The sequence below is a fragment of the Urocitellus parryii genome, chromosome 9 (genome assembly GCF_045843805.1).
Source record: "Urocitellus parryii isolate mUroPar1 chromosome 9, mUroPar1.hap1, whole genome shotgun sequence".
In the NCBI taxonomy this organism is placed as follows: Eukaryota; Metazoa; Chordata; class Mammalia; order Rodentia; family Sciuridae; genus Urocitellus; species Urocitellus parryii.
The window spans coordinates 83,232,060-83,246,177 of NC_135539.1; the positions used below are offsets into that span (position 1 = coordinate 83,232,060).

The following is a 14,118-nucleotide window of genomic DNA, read 5'->3' on the forward strand; positions in this document are numbered from 1 at the left end:
TCCTGTTCCCTGGCATTGAGGTCATACCAGACTGTTGAGATTCCCTCACAGCAGGTCACCTCTCCTGCCTAGGGTGCCTGTGAATGTCCTTCCCCACCCCTTTGCCTGCAGGCTCCAGCCCTGTGTTTACACAGGACAGCCCCTTCTGCTTTGTGCTGTCATAGCACCCATGCATTCCCAGCGCTAGTGGCATTGGATGGTAGTGCAGTTGACCAGCCATCTGAGCTTGCCCTTCCTTAACCCCTAATCCTTGCACCCACAGGTCCAAGGATTTGAAAGATGGTAACAAGTTATAAAAAACTATTTCAGCTACAGGGCTGTCAGAGAGCCAGTGACGACCCGCCCCTCTAGGTTGCCAACTGGAGGGATACCACCTTGATTAGTGAGTACTGTATGGTGGTTTTACTTATTTCTACCTTTAGTACTCACTGGAAAGTTGTTTCAATACTGATATTTAATACTGCATTCTAACTGGGCATGGTGGTGCAAACTGTCATCCCAGCAACTCAGGAGGCTGAGGCAGGATCACAAGTGCAAGGTCAGCCTCAGCAACTTAGTTGAAACCTTTTATCCAAATAAAAAAATAAAAAGGGCTCAGTGATAAAACACCTCTGGGTTCAATCCCCAGTGTATGCGTGTATGCTTGTGTGTACACACACGTACACACACACACACACACACACACACACACACTGCTGCATCTGTCCACCTCAGGCTCACACTCAAATCCTCCTGCCCTGCTGTTGTGGTTTACATCTGGAGTGGCCCCCAAAGGCACTAGCCTCCTGTCTGAAAGGAATGAGGGGAGGCGGTGGAACCATAAGAGGGACATAGTTGAAGGGTCCTTGGGGGTATGTCCTTTGGGACTGTATCTTTTTCCCAGCCCCTTCCTCTCTGTCTTGGAAACTCCTTGCCAGCCTCCTCCATAGGCTGAGTGGCTTTTCTCTGCCACACCCTTCTGCCATGATATTGTACCTCACCTTAGACCCAAGACAATGGAACTGGCTGAACATGAAGTGAAACCTCTGAAACTGTCAGCAGAAGTAAATCTTTGTTTTTCTCAGGTATTTTGTTACAGCTAAAACATCTGCTCTTTTAATATTTTACATAGAACTTTCAAGAGCTTTGTAATGTTTTGAACAACCAATAAAAAAATTTTACATAGAACTTATCACCTTCCAGTATTTATGTATCTATATATGAAGTCTGAGGTCTGCACTTGCCTCTCTATTACCACAGGGCAGGTTTTACTTAAAGTGCCCTGCACATACATAATATACCTGTAAAAGTGCCTGGCATATAGATAATAGATGCTCAGTGAGTATTTACTAAATGAATGGATCTGACAAAATTACAGGCAATTTCTTTTTTGGGGCTATCTCATAATTCTTTATTCACAAAATGAAATGATAGGTTATTAAGAGGGCATTACTACCTTTTTTAAGGATTAAAATATATCCTTTGTGATAACCAATTATTACTCTCTTGACAATGGGTTTCCCTCCCACACACACACACACACCCAGTACTGGCACTTGAACTCAGATGGATTTTACCACCAAGCTACATCCCCAGCCCTTTTTAATTTTGAGAAAGGCTCTTGCTAAATTGTGTAGGGCCTCACTAATTTGCTAAGGCTGATCTCAAACTTGCTATCTTTCTCCCTCCTTGCCTCAGCTGGGAGTTGTAACAACTTGACAACTTCTTTTTTTTAATATTTTTATTTTGTAGTTGTAGTTGGACACAATACCTTTATTTTATTTTTATGTGGCTGAGGATCGAACCCAGGGCCGCACAGATGCTAAGTGAGCCACTACCCCAGCCCCGCCATGCTCTTGACAACTTCTAACTGAAATGTAGAAAGTATATCAACATAGCTTCTAAAACAGAAAATTCTCTTTGTGCAGTACTGGAAACTGAACTCAGGGCCTTGGACTTGTTAGGCAAGCACTTTACTACTGAGCCACATCCTAGCCCTGAGAGTTCTATCAGGATATGTGAAGACAATACACATTCTCCTTCCTTACTGCAATATGCACATGATGCCTGGGAAAGGGAAGGCTGATCTTGGTGACATTTTCCCATGTCACAATGATCAGTCTTTGAATTCCATATGTTTCCTACAGGAAGGAAAGTGTTCCTTTCTGTCTTCAGGGAAACTGCCCAGAAACAGTTTCGGCTCAAATTTGCATCCAATACTGTGGTAGTCAGCCTGAGAAGGTGCCCAACAATCCTCTTCTCTTGGAATTCACTCTGCATTGACTGGGGGCTGCTCTGTGCAATCAACAGGCAGGAGCGGCAGTCATCCAAGGGTTCACAGTGCAGGCGCCCACCGCGTGAGTCAGTCACCCAGGACGGGGCTCTCCAACCAGTGCCCGTCCTTCAGGTGACTACAGGGCCAGCTGACATCTGCCTACAACTTTTTAAGATCCTGAACCAGGACTTAGCTCTCAAATTCCCGACCTACAGAAATTGAGATAGCAAAGGATTACAGCTGTTCTTAGAATTTTGCATTTGTAACAGATAATTTAAAAAAAATACACAAATCTCTTTTTAAAAAAATATTTTTGGCCTCACGAGTTTATTTAAAGTATAGACAGTGTATAAACCCCGTAGACCCGTAGTTTTTACACGAACATTAAACCAAGAACACAGTGCAACAATGTTTAAGAACAACCAAATACAAAGTAACTGCAAGAGAGGGCTGCTCTGCAGAAACTAACAGGCCCCGCAGCGACGCTCGGGCTCAGGCCGCGCGGGGAGGCCGCGCGGAGAGGCCGCCGGAGCTTACGCGCCCGTGGGGGCCCCACCACCCGCAGCCCGCACACGCCCGGCCCCCGCACTTCCGTCCCGCCCGCCGGGTGCCGGCCTGGGCGGCGCCCTGGGCTCCACCGCGGGGGCCCGCGCGGCCCGACGTTCCCTCCCTGCGGTCCTGGAGGGCGGACCCCGCCGCCCCGCGCGGGGCCGGCCCCCACACTCTTCCTCGCCACGGCGGGCAGGCGGGCGCGGGACTTCGGCCCGGCGCGAAAGGCATGCGCATGCTCCGGTCGCGCGGGACCCTGGGAGCTGTGGTTTCCGGGGCGCGGAGCTCTGGGCGCGCCCCCTGCCTGCGGCCCGCGCGGGACTCCAGCTCCCGGCCGGCGCGCGCGGGGCGGGGCCTGCGCGCCGGTGGGCGGGGCCTGCGCGCCGATGGGCGGGGTTGCGCGGGGCGGGGCCTCGGCGCCGTGCGCCGCTGCCCGCTGTCGAAGGCAGGCGAGACGCAGGCCGGAGTCGCCCGCGGGGCCGGGCGCGCGCGGGGCCCTCGCTGTCGGCCGGGACGCGGGGGAGCCCTGCGCACTGCGGGGCGCGAGGGGGAGCGGCTGGGCGGCCAATGCGAAACTGGCTGGTGCTGCTGTGCCCGTGCGTGCTCGGGGCCGCGCTGCACCTCTGGCTGCGGCTGCGCTCCGCGCCGCCCGCCCGCGCCCCCGGGGCCGGCGCGGCAGGTGAGGCGCGGGGCCGGGGCCGGGGGTCTTGCGCGGAGCGTGGCCGTCGGGCGCCGGGGCGACAGGCCGGACGGAAGCCCATGCGGGGTGGGCGCGCTGTGCGCTCTGGGCCACGGCGGGGTCGAGTGGGACGGGCGCGGCTCGCGTGCCGCGGGTCCCGGAGCGCGGGGCCGGTTGGCGCGGTGCACTTGCGGGCACCCGTCCTGGCCGAGCGCGGCCACCGCGGGAGCGCACCCAGGTGCAGAGGGGTCCAGCTTCCCCTGCCGTTGCTCCTTAAGGGCTTGCCAAGGACTGTACCCAGAGCTGGAAAGCAAGCTATTTTTAAAGATGAGGTAATACCTATTTTGTTTTTTTAACTATGTTGGGATTATTTTCTTACCTCCTTTTCTCAAAACAGCTGTTTTTTTTTTAATCGGAAAGTTTTAAAAACTGGAATATTTGCTGTTAGGCATATGTCTCTTGAGCCTTAACTTAACAAAATATTTAGTAATCTTCAAAACTGGCTCACTGTCATATGAGATTATGTTGGAGTTATTTTAGTTTCTTATTTGACAAACCACCAGCTTTTTGAAAAAGCTATTATGTGACCTGAATATTATTTAAGTGATATGACGGAAGTACATATCACTTAAATACATATCACTTAGTGCTGTTAGCCTATTAACAAGTTGGGGGTTTGTTTTTTTTCTAGACTGAGTTAATAAGAAATTGCCATACATTTGAAGTGCTTGGTAACATCTGTTAGGTTGGTGTTTTATCAATTTCCTTTTCAATCAGTGAGTCCTACTGAAATGAACTTGCAGAGCACCCTTAGAATATTTTTTAACTTAACAGTCTTTTGGGGTTCAGTAAAACAAACAAAAACCTTGCCTTCATGCTTCCATCTTTGTGAGCCTGCAATCAGTTTCCTAGTTGGAGACAGGCTTTTCCTATTTGCTTGGTGTGTGACTGGTGCCTGTCACCCTGTTAGACCAGGCTAGATTAAGTAAACAGGTGAACTGTGGGAAGGGACAGTGAGGAGATCAATACTGGTTGTAGAAATTAACTCTAACTTTGAGTGGGTATTGGGCATCTGGTCAGATAATAAATAGGATATTGTAATCTAAAACCTGACAGACTCTTAACTTTTTCCCCTTAAGCACTTTCAAAACAAAACAGGACAAGGTTTGTGATTGCCAAGATTTCCCACAGCTGCTTTCTCTGTTATGCTTCTCCATGTTTAAACTAAAACATTTGGGAATTTTTGCATTTTGATCCTACTCTTTAAACCTAGACAGAAAACCCCAGGATTTTGCTAAATATTCTTCCCACAAGTTAGCATATTAAGATTTACTTCTGTTCTCTCTTCTGCCTCTTTGTCTACCTTTGATCCAATCAAATCGAGACAGTATTTTCTGGGAGATTTACCTCCCCAGAATATTAAGAAAGGCCTTCTGGCTAGCAGTTGGCTCAGCAAACATTGCAGCTTTCTCTGGGCCAGCTCCTGTATTAGGTGCAGAATTAAGCAGTAATCAAGATAAAGGGCTTTCCCTTGTGCATTTATTAATTGGAAGACAGAGGATAAGAAAATAATTATAAATCTCATGGAACGGTGACAAATATGTTTCAATAGGGAGTCACCGAAGGCCACTGAAGAGGTGACAGTTGAGCAGGGACCTGAGTGAAGTGAGTTGTGTTCCTGCCAGGATCTGTTCTAGTGGGGATTGCCTTCAACAGCTGAGACTCGCAGGAAGCAGCTGTTAAGGGGAAGCAGGCCTCCTTGTGAGCTCCATGCATCTGGAGGATCCTGCAGGATGAGGGAGATAGCCATGAGGCCAGGCATGCAGCTTACTGGTTTTGGGCAATGCCTTAGTAAGGATGGTTTAACAGTTAATTTAGAAGAATGATGTGATTTAAAAGAAAAAAGGGGGTGTGGGGGGGCCTTCCCTGTGTAGGCTATTTGGAAAGAAGAAAACCAAAGAAAGGAAAGGAACACATTCACTGAGTGAATACCTGCAGTACAAGGTGTGCTGGATGTCTGGTATGCTCAGAAGCCTGTGGGGACCTAGGGCAAGTAGGTCAGAAACCAATTGCTGCTTGCTTTGCAAGTTTGCCTAGGCCTACTTCTTCTAAAATTACCCCTGTATGCTGTGTGCTAATTGTGTCTCTGTACTTAAGTTTCTTTGTTTCGAAAATGATGATATAGGGTTGTTTTGAAGACTCAATGAGGCCCAGGACAGGGCCTGAGTCACAGCACTCCATGGCTTTGGGAGAGGAGGAGTAGTGTGCAATGGTGGTAGCTGAAGTCTGTGTTAGCAGGCTGTTTGGGAAGGTACCTTTGAGGCTGGCAAGAGCACACTGGAGTAGAGTACATGGTGATTCCTTCTCAGTAGGTCTGGAAGGAGCTTGTGTGGTTTCCTTTATTTTCACCTTTGGTGATTGATATTATCCAAGAGCATGCAATGTGAGAGTGGAATTTTGTTTGATTTTGTTTTTGTTTTTGAGCTTATTTTGAACAGTCAGTTTGAGGTCAGCCTCCCTAGGTTTTTGGATGTGCACTCCCTAGGTTTTTGGATGTATAGTCAGTGCAGAGCCTAGCAGGTAGCTAGACTTTCAGAATGTATTATAGTGTTTAAGAAAAGAAATGGTCACTATCCTGGGGAGCTTCCCTGGAGATATGAATTATTCCTGACATTGTGAAGAACTTGCTTGCTGCTGTCCGCACCTTTAAGCACAGAGAACACAGGAGGTGCTCAGTAATTTGAATGAACGAATCAAGAGAATAAAACTGGGGGGGATGAATGAATAAGTCATCCATCTGCTTTCATGCCACAGTGACTTTATGATTTAGAACTTGTTTCAAAGAAACTACTTTAAGTGTACTTGTTACAGAATCATATTGGTCATATATACATACAGTAATAATGTCTGTTTCATTCTACTATCTTTCGTATCACCACATCCCCTCCCCTTCCCTCGAATCACTTCCCTCTAACTCCAATCATTTACTGGCAAATGCCATAATTTTACTCTTCTTTAAAGTTGAATAATGGGCTGGGGATGTGGCTCAAGCGGTAGCGCGCTCGCCTGGCATGTGTGCAGCCCGGGTTCATCCTCAGCACCACATACAAACAAAGATGTTGTGTGCCGCAGTCTGGCTGGGTACAAAATAACCGTGAGGTCACGAGCCACTTGTAGATTCAAACAGGAACTACTTTACTGCCTGAACCCCACGGGAACTCTCTAGAACTCCACGGAAACTCTGCAAGAACCAACGGGAAGTCCGAGAGAACTCAACGGGAACCCTGAGAGAACTCAAAAGTAGCGGCATCTACAGCAGCAGGAGCCACCCCACTGCCGGACAGCAGAGGTCCACATACACAACTGAATACACAGCTTGCCCCAATCCGGCATCATCCAGTTACAGCAATCAGTCATCATCCCAATAATTATACACAGCTGAACCTAATTATCACCATCCCAATGGCTCGCCAGTGTTACCTCCCAACCACTCCTGGCAAAATGTCAGGTACCATCCTGACTTGGTTGTGGCTCTCAACAGTTGTGTCCACTGAAAACTAAAAAATAAATATTAAAGCTGAATAATATTCCATTGAATATATATATATATATATATATATATATATATATATATATATATATATATACATTTTCTTTATCCATTCATATATTGAGGGACACCTAGGTTTCTGGTACACGTTTGGGGGAAATTATTTAATATGCTTTAAAATGTCATTGATGTAATACACATTCTTTTCATGTATCTGTGCAGCTTAATTTATTTGCACAAGTTCAAAATCCCCAGCTAATGAGCACTTAAATTTTTAAAAAAATCAACACTGAAGTGCCCTTCCTGCTCTCCTCCATCCCTGCCTAGTAGAAAACATCACCCTGACATAATGGCAGAGCTTTGCCTGCTTTTGTGCTGTATATTAATGGAACTGAACAGTATGAACATAGTTTTTACAGCCTATTTCTCTTGATATGATGTAGGATAGTATCTGTCTCTGTGGTATTCTGTCATAGATACACCATGATTTATTTGATGGGTTCCTTGCTTGTTCACTGTGGGCTTGCAGTTTTCACTGTTGGCAAGTGGTGCTGTGGTGAGCAGATATTTGTGTCAGTGACTGTGTCTTAAGAGTTCTCAAAAAAAAAAAAAAAGAATTCTGGCATATTGCCAGAGTGCCCTGCAGAAGGCAGCACCAGGTTATATGTCCATAGCAGTGAAGGAGAGGGTCCGTTTCCTTGAAGTCCCTGCCATCATTTAGTTCATATTACTTAAAACACTTGTCAGTTTGTACGTAAAGGAAAAGTGGTGTTTTACTGCTCTAATTCAAGTTGAAGTTTTTTTTTTCTATGGGTTGTTGACTATTTGCCTTCTTTCGTGAATGATCTTTATGTCCTTTTGTCTCATGTTTTTCTTAGTTTTCATTTTTGTCCCTGTTTTCAGGCACCAGAGTCAAACTTGGTGCTGTGTGGTTGTAGCACATAGCAGGGTGAGAAAGGAGCCCTGGAGAAAGGTGACGTGGGTCACATCAGAGCTGTATATAAGCTGGTAGCTCTCAAACTGTAGCGATGAGAAACAAGGACGGAGCCTGTATCCTCTTTCTAAAGACAAGTTTTAGAGTTTGCATGTAGTCCTGCCCAGTAGAACTATGACAGTGAAAGATGAACCATTTATGACTTGTTACATGATTTTTTAACTAAAAATGTTGTTTCCCCTCTTTTTTTATTTTTATTATTTTTTTTTGCAGGGCTGAGGATTGAACCCCGGGCCTTGCCCATGCTAGGCATGTGCTCTCCACTGAGCCCCATCCCAAGCTCCTTTATTCTTTAGAATAATTTGTATATAATGAAAGTTTTGCTAGGTAGACTTCATTGACATAAGTAAGGGTTCTGATACTTTGCAGTGTGAAAGTCCTTTGACTTCACCCCACAAACTTAATAACTAATATCAATGCAGGACTTTACCTGTCGAAGCACTTTTCTTCTGGCATTTGCTGTTGAGGGTCTCTTCTGTGTCTGGAGCCAACCCAGGACCTTGGTACACATTAAGTTTTACTAGAGCTTTATGGGAAGTGTTGTTATATCCATTTTTAGTCAAGGAAACGGAGACTCAAGAAGTTAAATGGGGCTGGGGATGTGGCTCAAGTGGTGGCACGCTCACCTGGCATGCATGAGGCACTGGGTTCAATCCTCAGCACCACATAAAAATAAATGGATGAAATAGAGGTATTGTATTCAACCACAACTAAAAAATAAATATTAAAAAAAAATAAGTTAAAGAACTTTCAGCTGATTGTGGCAGAGCCAAGATTCTGTGGCCTGATTGACTTGTTGTCTGTTATTGTTTGACATATTGCCTTTTCCCTTACCACAAGCATCTTACCTGTTTTGAAAAACTTCCATGCTTGCATGAGTGCAGAAAGATGGAAAAGACTGAGGTAGTGTTTACCTTTGAATGGGGGCTTATGGGTAATTAAAGACGTGTTTTTCTTTGTAATTACTGCACACCTAAAGACATTTTATTTGTAATAAACTGCTCCTGTTATACACTGAACTTACAGCAACTGAGACATAACTTATTTCTGGTTTCTCATTGTTTGTTTATAGATTCCCCGGCCTTCTTTCCTCAGTGGAAGTCCAGTCACTATGATGTGGTGGTGGGTGTGTTGTCAGCTCGCAGTAACCGTGAGCTCCGGGATGCTATAAGAAACACCTGGCTGAAGCACTCGCTGCGTCACCCAGCCCTGAGTCAGCGGTAGGTGCTCTGCAGGCTCCTTGCCTGCTTTGAGGGTGTTAAGACCCTGTCTTCTGGAGCTGGAGATGCTGATTGAAATACTAGGCCACCTTGCTTCTCTTACACGTTGTTGGGCCCCAGAAATGGATTTGACCAGTTTGAAGCTAATGGGCTCTTGGAGGAGAGTGTGTCTGTTGGTTATGCACCGTGGTTTCTTTTTGGCTCTGACCTCGTCTAGCAATCCCAAACATTTCCACTCCAGAGTGCTTTTCCCTGACTGCCCAGAGGTGGATGCCTGGGGTGTGGCAAGCGCCATGCACATGCCCTTTCCTGACTGCCCTGGCCACACTGTGCTTCTCAGCACCCCTCCTGTGGCCAGAAGGTGGCTCAGCCATTGGTTAGGAGCATGGGGCCCTGTCTGTTCTCCTTATAATGAGGGAGCTGCAGAAAGGAAGCTTAGAAGCCAGGCCCCGTGATGCGCAGACACTTGAGCCATGAGCAGAAGGGGCCTCTTGGGAGTTGAGCTAGCACTTTTGAGTAGCACTGCAAGTGAATTGCAGGTGTGAGTTTTCTTGTCACTGGCCATGAGCATTTGGGGATCTCCTGTCCTCCTCACGCAGCTTTCATTCCTTTCCAAGACAGGTTTCCTTAGTCATGATCCCAACGATGGTAGAAATCATTGCCCAGCAAGCAAAGGCCTAGGATTGTCACCACTGTCAGACCACCTCCAGAACACATACTTCCTACAGCCTTTCCCACCTTGGTGCCAGTTTCACCATGGCTTCCTTGCTTTCACGGGCCACATCCTGGCCCTTGGTGCTGCTTTAGGTCAGATCTGGAATGGACTTCTTCCACCTTCTCTGTTCCATTCTTACCTGATTGTGCAGGAGCCCCTTCTGTGGATTTCCTGCTTCTACCTTTGGCTCTATACATTCTGTTTTCCATATAGCAACCAGTATGGTCCTTTTAAAATTAGTAAAATAATGGTAGTTTATACCCCTGCCTGACTTCCTTTTCTTGCTTAGAATGAAATCCCCAGTGTCCAGTGGCCTCTGTTCCTCTGTGCCACCATCTACTCTGCACTGTATGCCCCTGCTGTCCCCTACTGAGACCTCACTTCCACTAGAAGTTCTCCTTGCCATAGGCCCATGCATGGGTGAAGGGCCCCCTGTTACATAGCAGCCCCTTCTTGCCCGCCTCTTATTCCCTTCTGGTGGTATTGCCACACTCACCACCCGCCAGTGCATCAGCACTTCACTGGAGCAGCTGTATTTAGATGTACATTACACATCATTTGTCTCCTTGACTTGGTGAGAATCCGACCTCTGTGTCTTACTGGCTCCTGGCGTGGCCTGAAGCAAGGCACTCAACACTTGAAGGAACAACTCAGAACTAAATGTAATGAGCAGAATTTACATTCAGATGCTCGCCAGTAATTCATTCACCTTCGTAGCAGTTCTTGCTTTAAATTTAGTAAGCTGGGTAACTTGTTTTATGAAAATGATGGCTGTCTATATACAAATAGGTACTAGCTAAAAGCACCTTTCTGGGGAATGAATTCAGTAAGAGCATTTAAGACAGCTGAAAGGCCACTTTTGGTGAATGCATGCAGTAATTGAGTGCATTTGTCCATGCCTGTTTTGTTCCTATACTGGCCGGCCATGTGTGGGTTTCTGCCTTCAGTGGCCTTTGGAGTGTTTGCATGTCTGGGGCCTGGAGCACTTTCCTTTCCTTTCCTTTCTCTGGGATCCAAACTCAGCACTAGACACCTTGAGGCCCTTCCTCAATTCTAGGCCTTTGTAGTGAAAACGTCATTTGTCGATTTGACATGTTTGTCAAGTGTCCTTTGTAAGCAGGCGGTGCTCTCTGTGGTGGAGGTGTTTGGAGGGCTCGCTATTAGGAAGGACCTGGATGTGATGGTGTTGCAAGGTGTTTCATGGGCAGTACTGTAAATAGGTATGAGATGGCCTGGGGTGTTTGGGGCTGAGGGGGTTGACGAGGGCAAGTGTTAGAAAGCCAGGGAAGGAAGGAGGGACCCTGAGAGGTTGTGCAGAGGGGTAGGGTGGGGTTCCTGTGCCTGCAGGAGTAGGCAGCGGCCCGAGCAAGCAGAGCAGGTGTGTGGAGGCTGAGGGAGCTGGGCCTGTTCAGCCAGGGCTGCTGAGGGATGAATTTACCTGGTCAGAGAAAAAGGGACTGGGGTGACTGTTAGCTTTTGTCAAAGTACTGAGTGAGAAGAGCGGTTTGCATGGGAAAGAAGCTCAGTGCAGTATGCTGAGTTGGGAGCAGGGTGTCCTGAGAAGTGTTTGTTGCCTGGCTGTCTGGAAGAAAGTGCTTCTATATACATGTTGTTCATTGTAAATTTCCCAGTTACAAAGGATGTGCACCACTTAATCGACAGATAATAGAATATATAGCACTCTCAGTGAATTCCACGTGGTCAGTCGGTTCTCACAGAATGTTTTTATTGTTTGCTTGACTCTCTCTTTTTTTAAAAAAATATTTATTTTTTAGTTGTAGTTGGACACAATGCCTTTATTTCACTTATTTATTTTTATGGGGTGCTGAGGATCAAACCCAGGGTCCTGCACGTGCTAGGCGAGTGCTCTACCACTGAGCCACAACCCCAGCCCCGTTTGCTTGATTCTTGTGTCTTAGCCAACTTGTGGTTGCAACTGGCAACTCTTTAAGTTAAAGAGTAAGACTGAGGGGCTGGGGCTGATGCTCAATGGTAGAGCACTTGCCTTGCACATGTGAGGTGCTGGGTTCAATCCTCAGCACCACATAAAAATAAATAAATAAAAAGGTATTGTGTCCATCTACAACATATATATATATAAATAAGACTGAAGTGCCAGTTAAGATATGTCAGAGTTTGCTGGGTGCTGTAGTGCATAGCTATAATCCCCGCAGTTTGGGAGGTTGAGGCAAGAGGATCGCAAGTTCAAGGCCAGCCTCAGCAGCTTAGTGAAGCCCTGTCTCAGAATGGAAAAATAAAAAGGGCTGGGGGATGTGGCTTAGTGGTTAAATCCCTGGGTTCAATCCCTAGTGTCCAAAAAAAAAAAAAAGATATATCAGAACTTGACTGTCAGACAATGAAATCAATGATGGCTTGGCTGAATCAGACCATAGTCTTGAACACTGGGAGGGAGTTTCCTTAATTTTGGGGTCCCATCCACAGTGTAACAGCTATGGGTACTTCACATTAAGTTTAATTTGCATTATTAACATTTTTCCCACACTCTCTTGAATGGAGACAATCAAGAAAACAATGTGTTGAGCGCTTCTTTGTGTTTTTGCTAGTTTCTATGGTGGAAGTATTTCCGCCACAGCAAATTGCACACCACTAAAGTGACATTCCTGAATGCAGAATTGGAGAATGGTGTGCATAACATGCCTTTTGTCACATCCCCATCATACAGCTATAGATACAAATAACTTCAAGTGCACAATAGTAAAATATAGTAAAATCAGAGAATGGTGAATCTGAACATTTCCTTGTTTTTGATATATTTAATGGTAAGATGTGCAATTCTAATTTTTAATAAAGGCTGTGCTTAATCATCATTTCACAGCATTCCTGTGAGAGACGGCACTAGCTGGTTCAGGACGTACCTGCCAGTGGGTTGTGCAGGTAAAGGTGGCTGACTTAGGGATCTTTTACTTAGAGGATGAGTCCAAACTAAAGATACTAGTTTGAGTCATTCCCAGGCTAGTTTACCCTTGGGGGTAAGTAACACTGTCCAGGGGAAGGGAGTGGAAAGAGTTAGCAGACTGAGAAGAGCTCCAGAGGTGCAGCTCAGGAGGAGAAGAGCCGGTTACAGGCGTCCTGGTGGATAAGGTCTAGGAGTGGCGGGAGCCTCCCCTTGGGGAGGCTGAGCTCGAGCAGCAGGAGTACCTGCCGGAGCAGAAAAAAGCAAAAAAGGAAAATTGTGGCCTCAGAGGTTTTTGAGATGCTGCTTCAGGGTAGTTTGCTTCTGCGTGGCTTGCCTGTTTGCTCCTGCTTGCTGTTAGTGCTGTCAGTGCGGCTCACAGCAGAGGGCTCTCAGAATGCACGTGCTGTGGTCAGCACTGTGCCATTTGCGTGTTCCCCCATTTTGCTTGACTAGAAGACTGTAGAGTATTCTTCAGTGATATTCAGATGCATCTGGAAATTCCTTATGCTTAGAATCTTGAATTACTGAATTTTGAACTTTGGAAACTGCTGATTTCACCAGTTAATTTATAACAGTGTTGATGCAAATACCGTAGTCTTGTAGAGATTAATCCTCATGAACACTTGCATCTCAAAATAGAAGTTCTGGAATGGGTGAGGAAGCAGGCACGGGTGTGGTCAAGGTCACTGACTTGTGGATACCCACGTGTCTTTCAGGGTGCTTGTGAAGTTCATCATAGGTGCTCGGGGCTGTGACGTGCCTGTGGAGGACCGAGAAGACCCCTATTCCTGCAGACTGCTCAACATCTCCAACCCAGGTAGGTCATCTTCCTCCAAGCTGCATCCACAGCTCAAGTGTTGAGTAAAAGTTGCTAAGTTAAGTGGCATGGAGTCTGTTTTTTGCGGGGGTTTACTGGGTATTGAACTTGGGGGCACTCGACCACTGAGCCACATCCCTATCCTTATTTTGTATTTTATTTAGAGATAGGGTGTCGATAAGTTGCTGAGGCTGGCTTTGAACTCGAAATCCTCCTGTCTTAGCCTCCTGAGCTACTGGGATTATAGGTGTGCTTCACTGAACATGGCTGGAGTCTGTTTTTAACAGACTAAATATTTGTCATGAGAATTTGTGTGTCTTTCTTCTCCAACAGAGTGACTAATCACTCAGGGTATCTGTAGAGCTTCTTGACAGATACAGAATTTTAGGATCCAGAAGAGTATTTTTCAGTGATATTCAGATA

General features: G+C 46.3%; 1 protein-coding gene across 3 annotated transcripts in view; it reads left to right on the top strand.

Moving 5' to 3' along the window:
- The first annotated feature begins 3,245 nt into the window (after positions 1 to 3,245).
- LOC144256883 (UDP-GalNAc:beta-1,3-N-acetylgalactosaminyltransferase 2) overlaps positions 3,246 to 14,118 on the top strand; it is a 37,188-nt gene continuing 26,315 nt past the window's right edge. Inside the window, exons 1-3 of one of the 3 annotated variants that reach the window (XM_077802645.1) lie at positions 3,246 to 3,482; positions 9,099 to 9,246; positions 13,595 to 13,695. In XM_077802645.1, the coding sequence (XP_077658771.1) occupies positions 3,371 to 3,482; positions 9,099 to 9,246; positions 13,595 to 13,695 (361 nt within the window). In that variant the 5' untranslated portion in view covers positions 3,246 to 3,370. The remainder of the gene's footprint in view (positions 3,483 to 9,098; positions 9,247 to 13,594; positions 13,696 to 14,118) is intronic. The other 2 variants (XM_077802646.1, XM_077802644.1) reach the window with 2 other exon arrangements.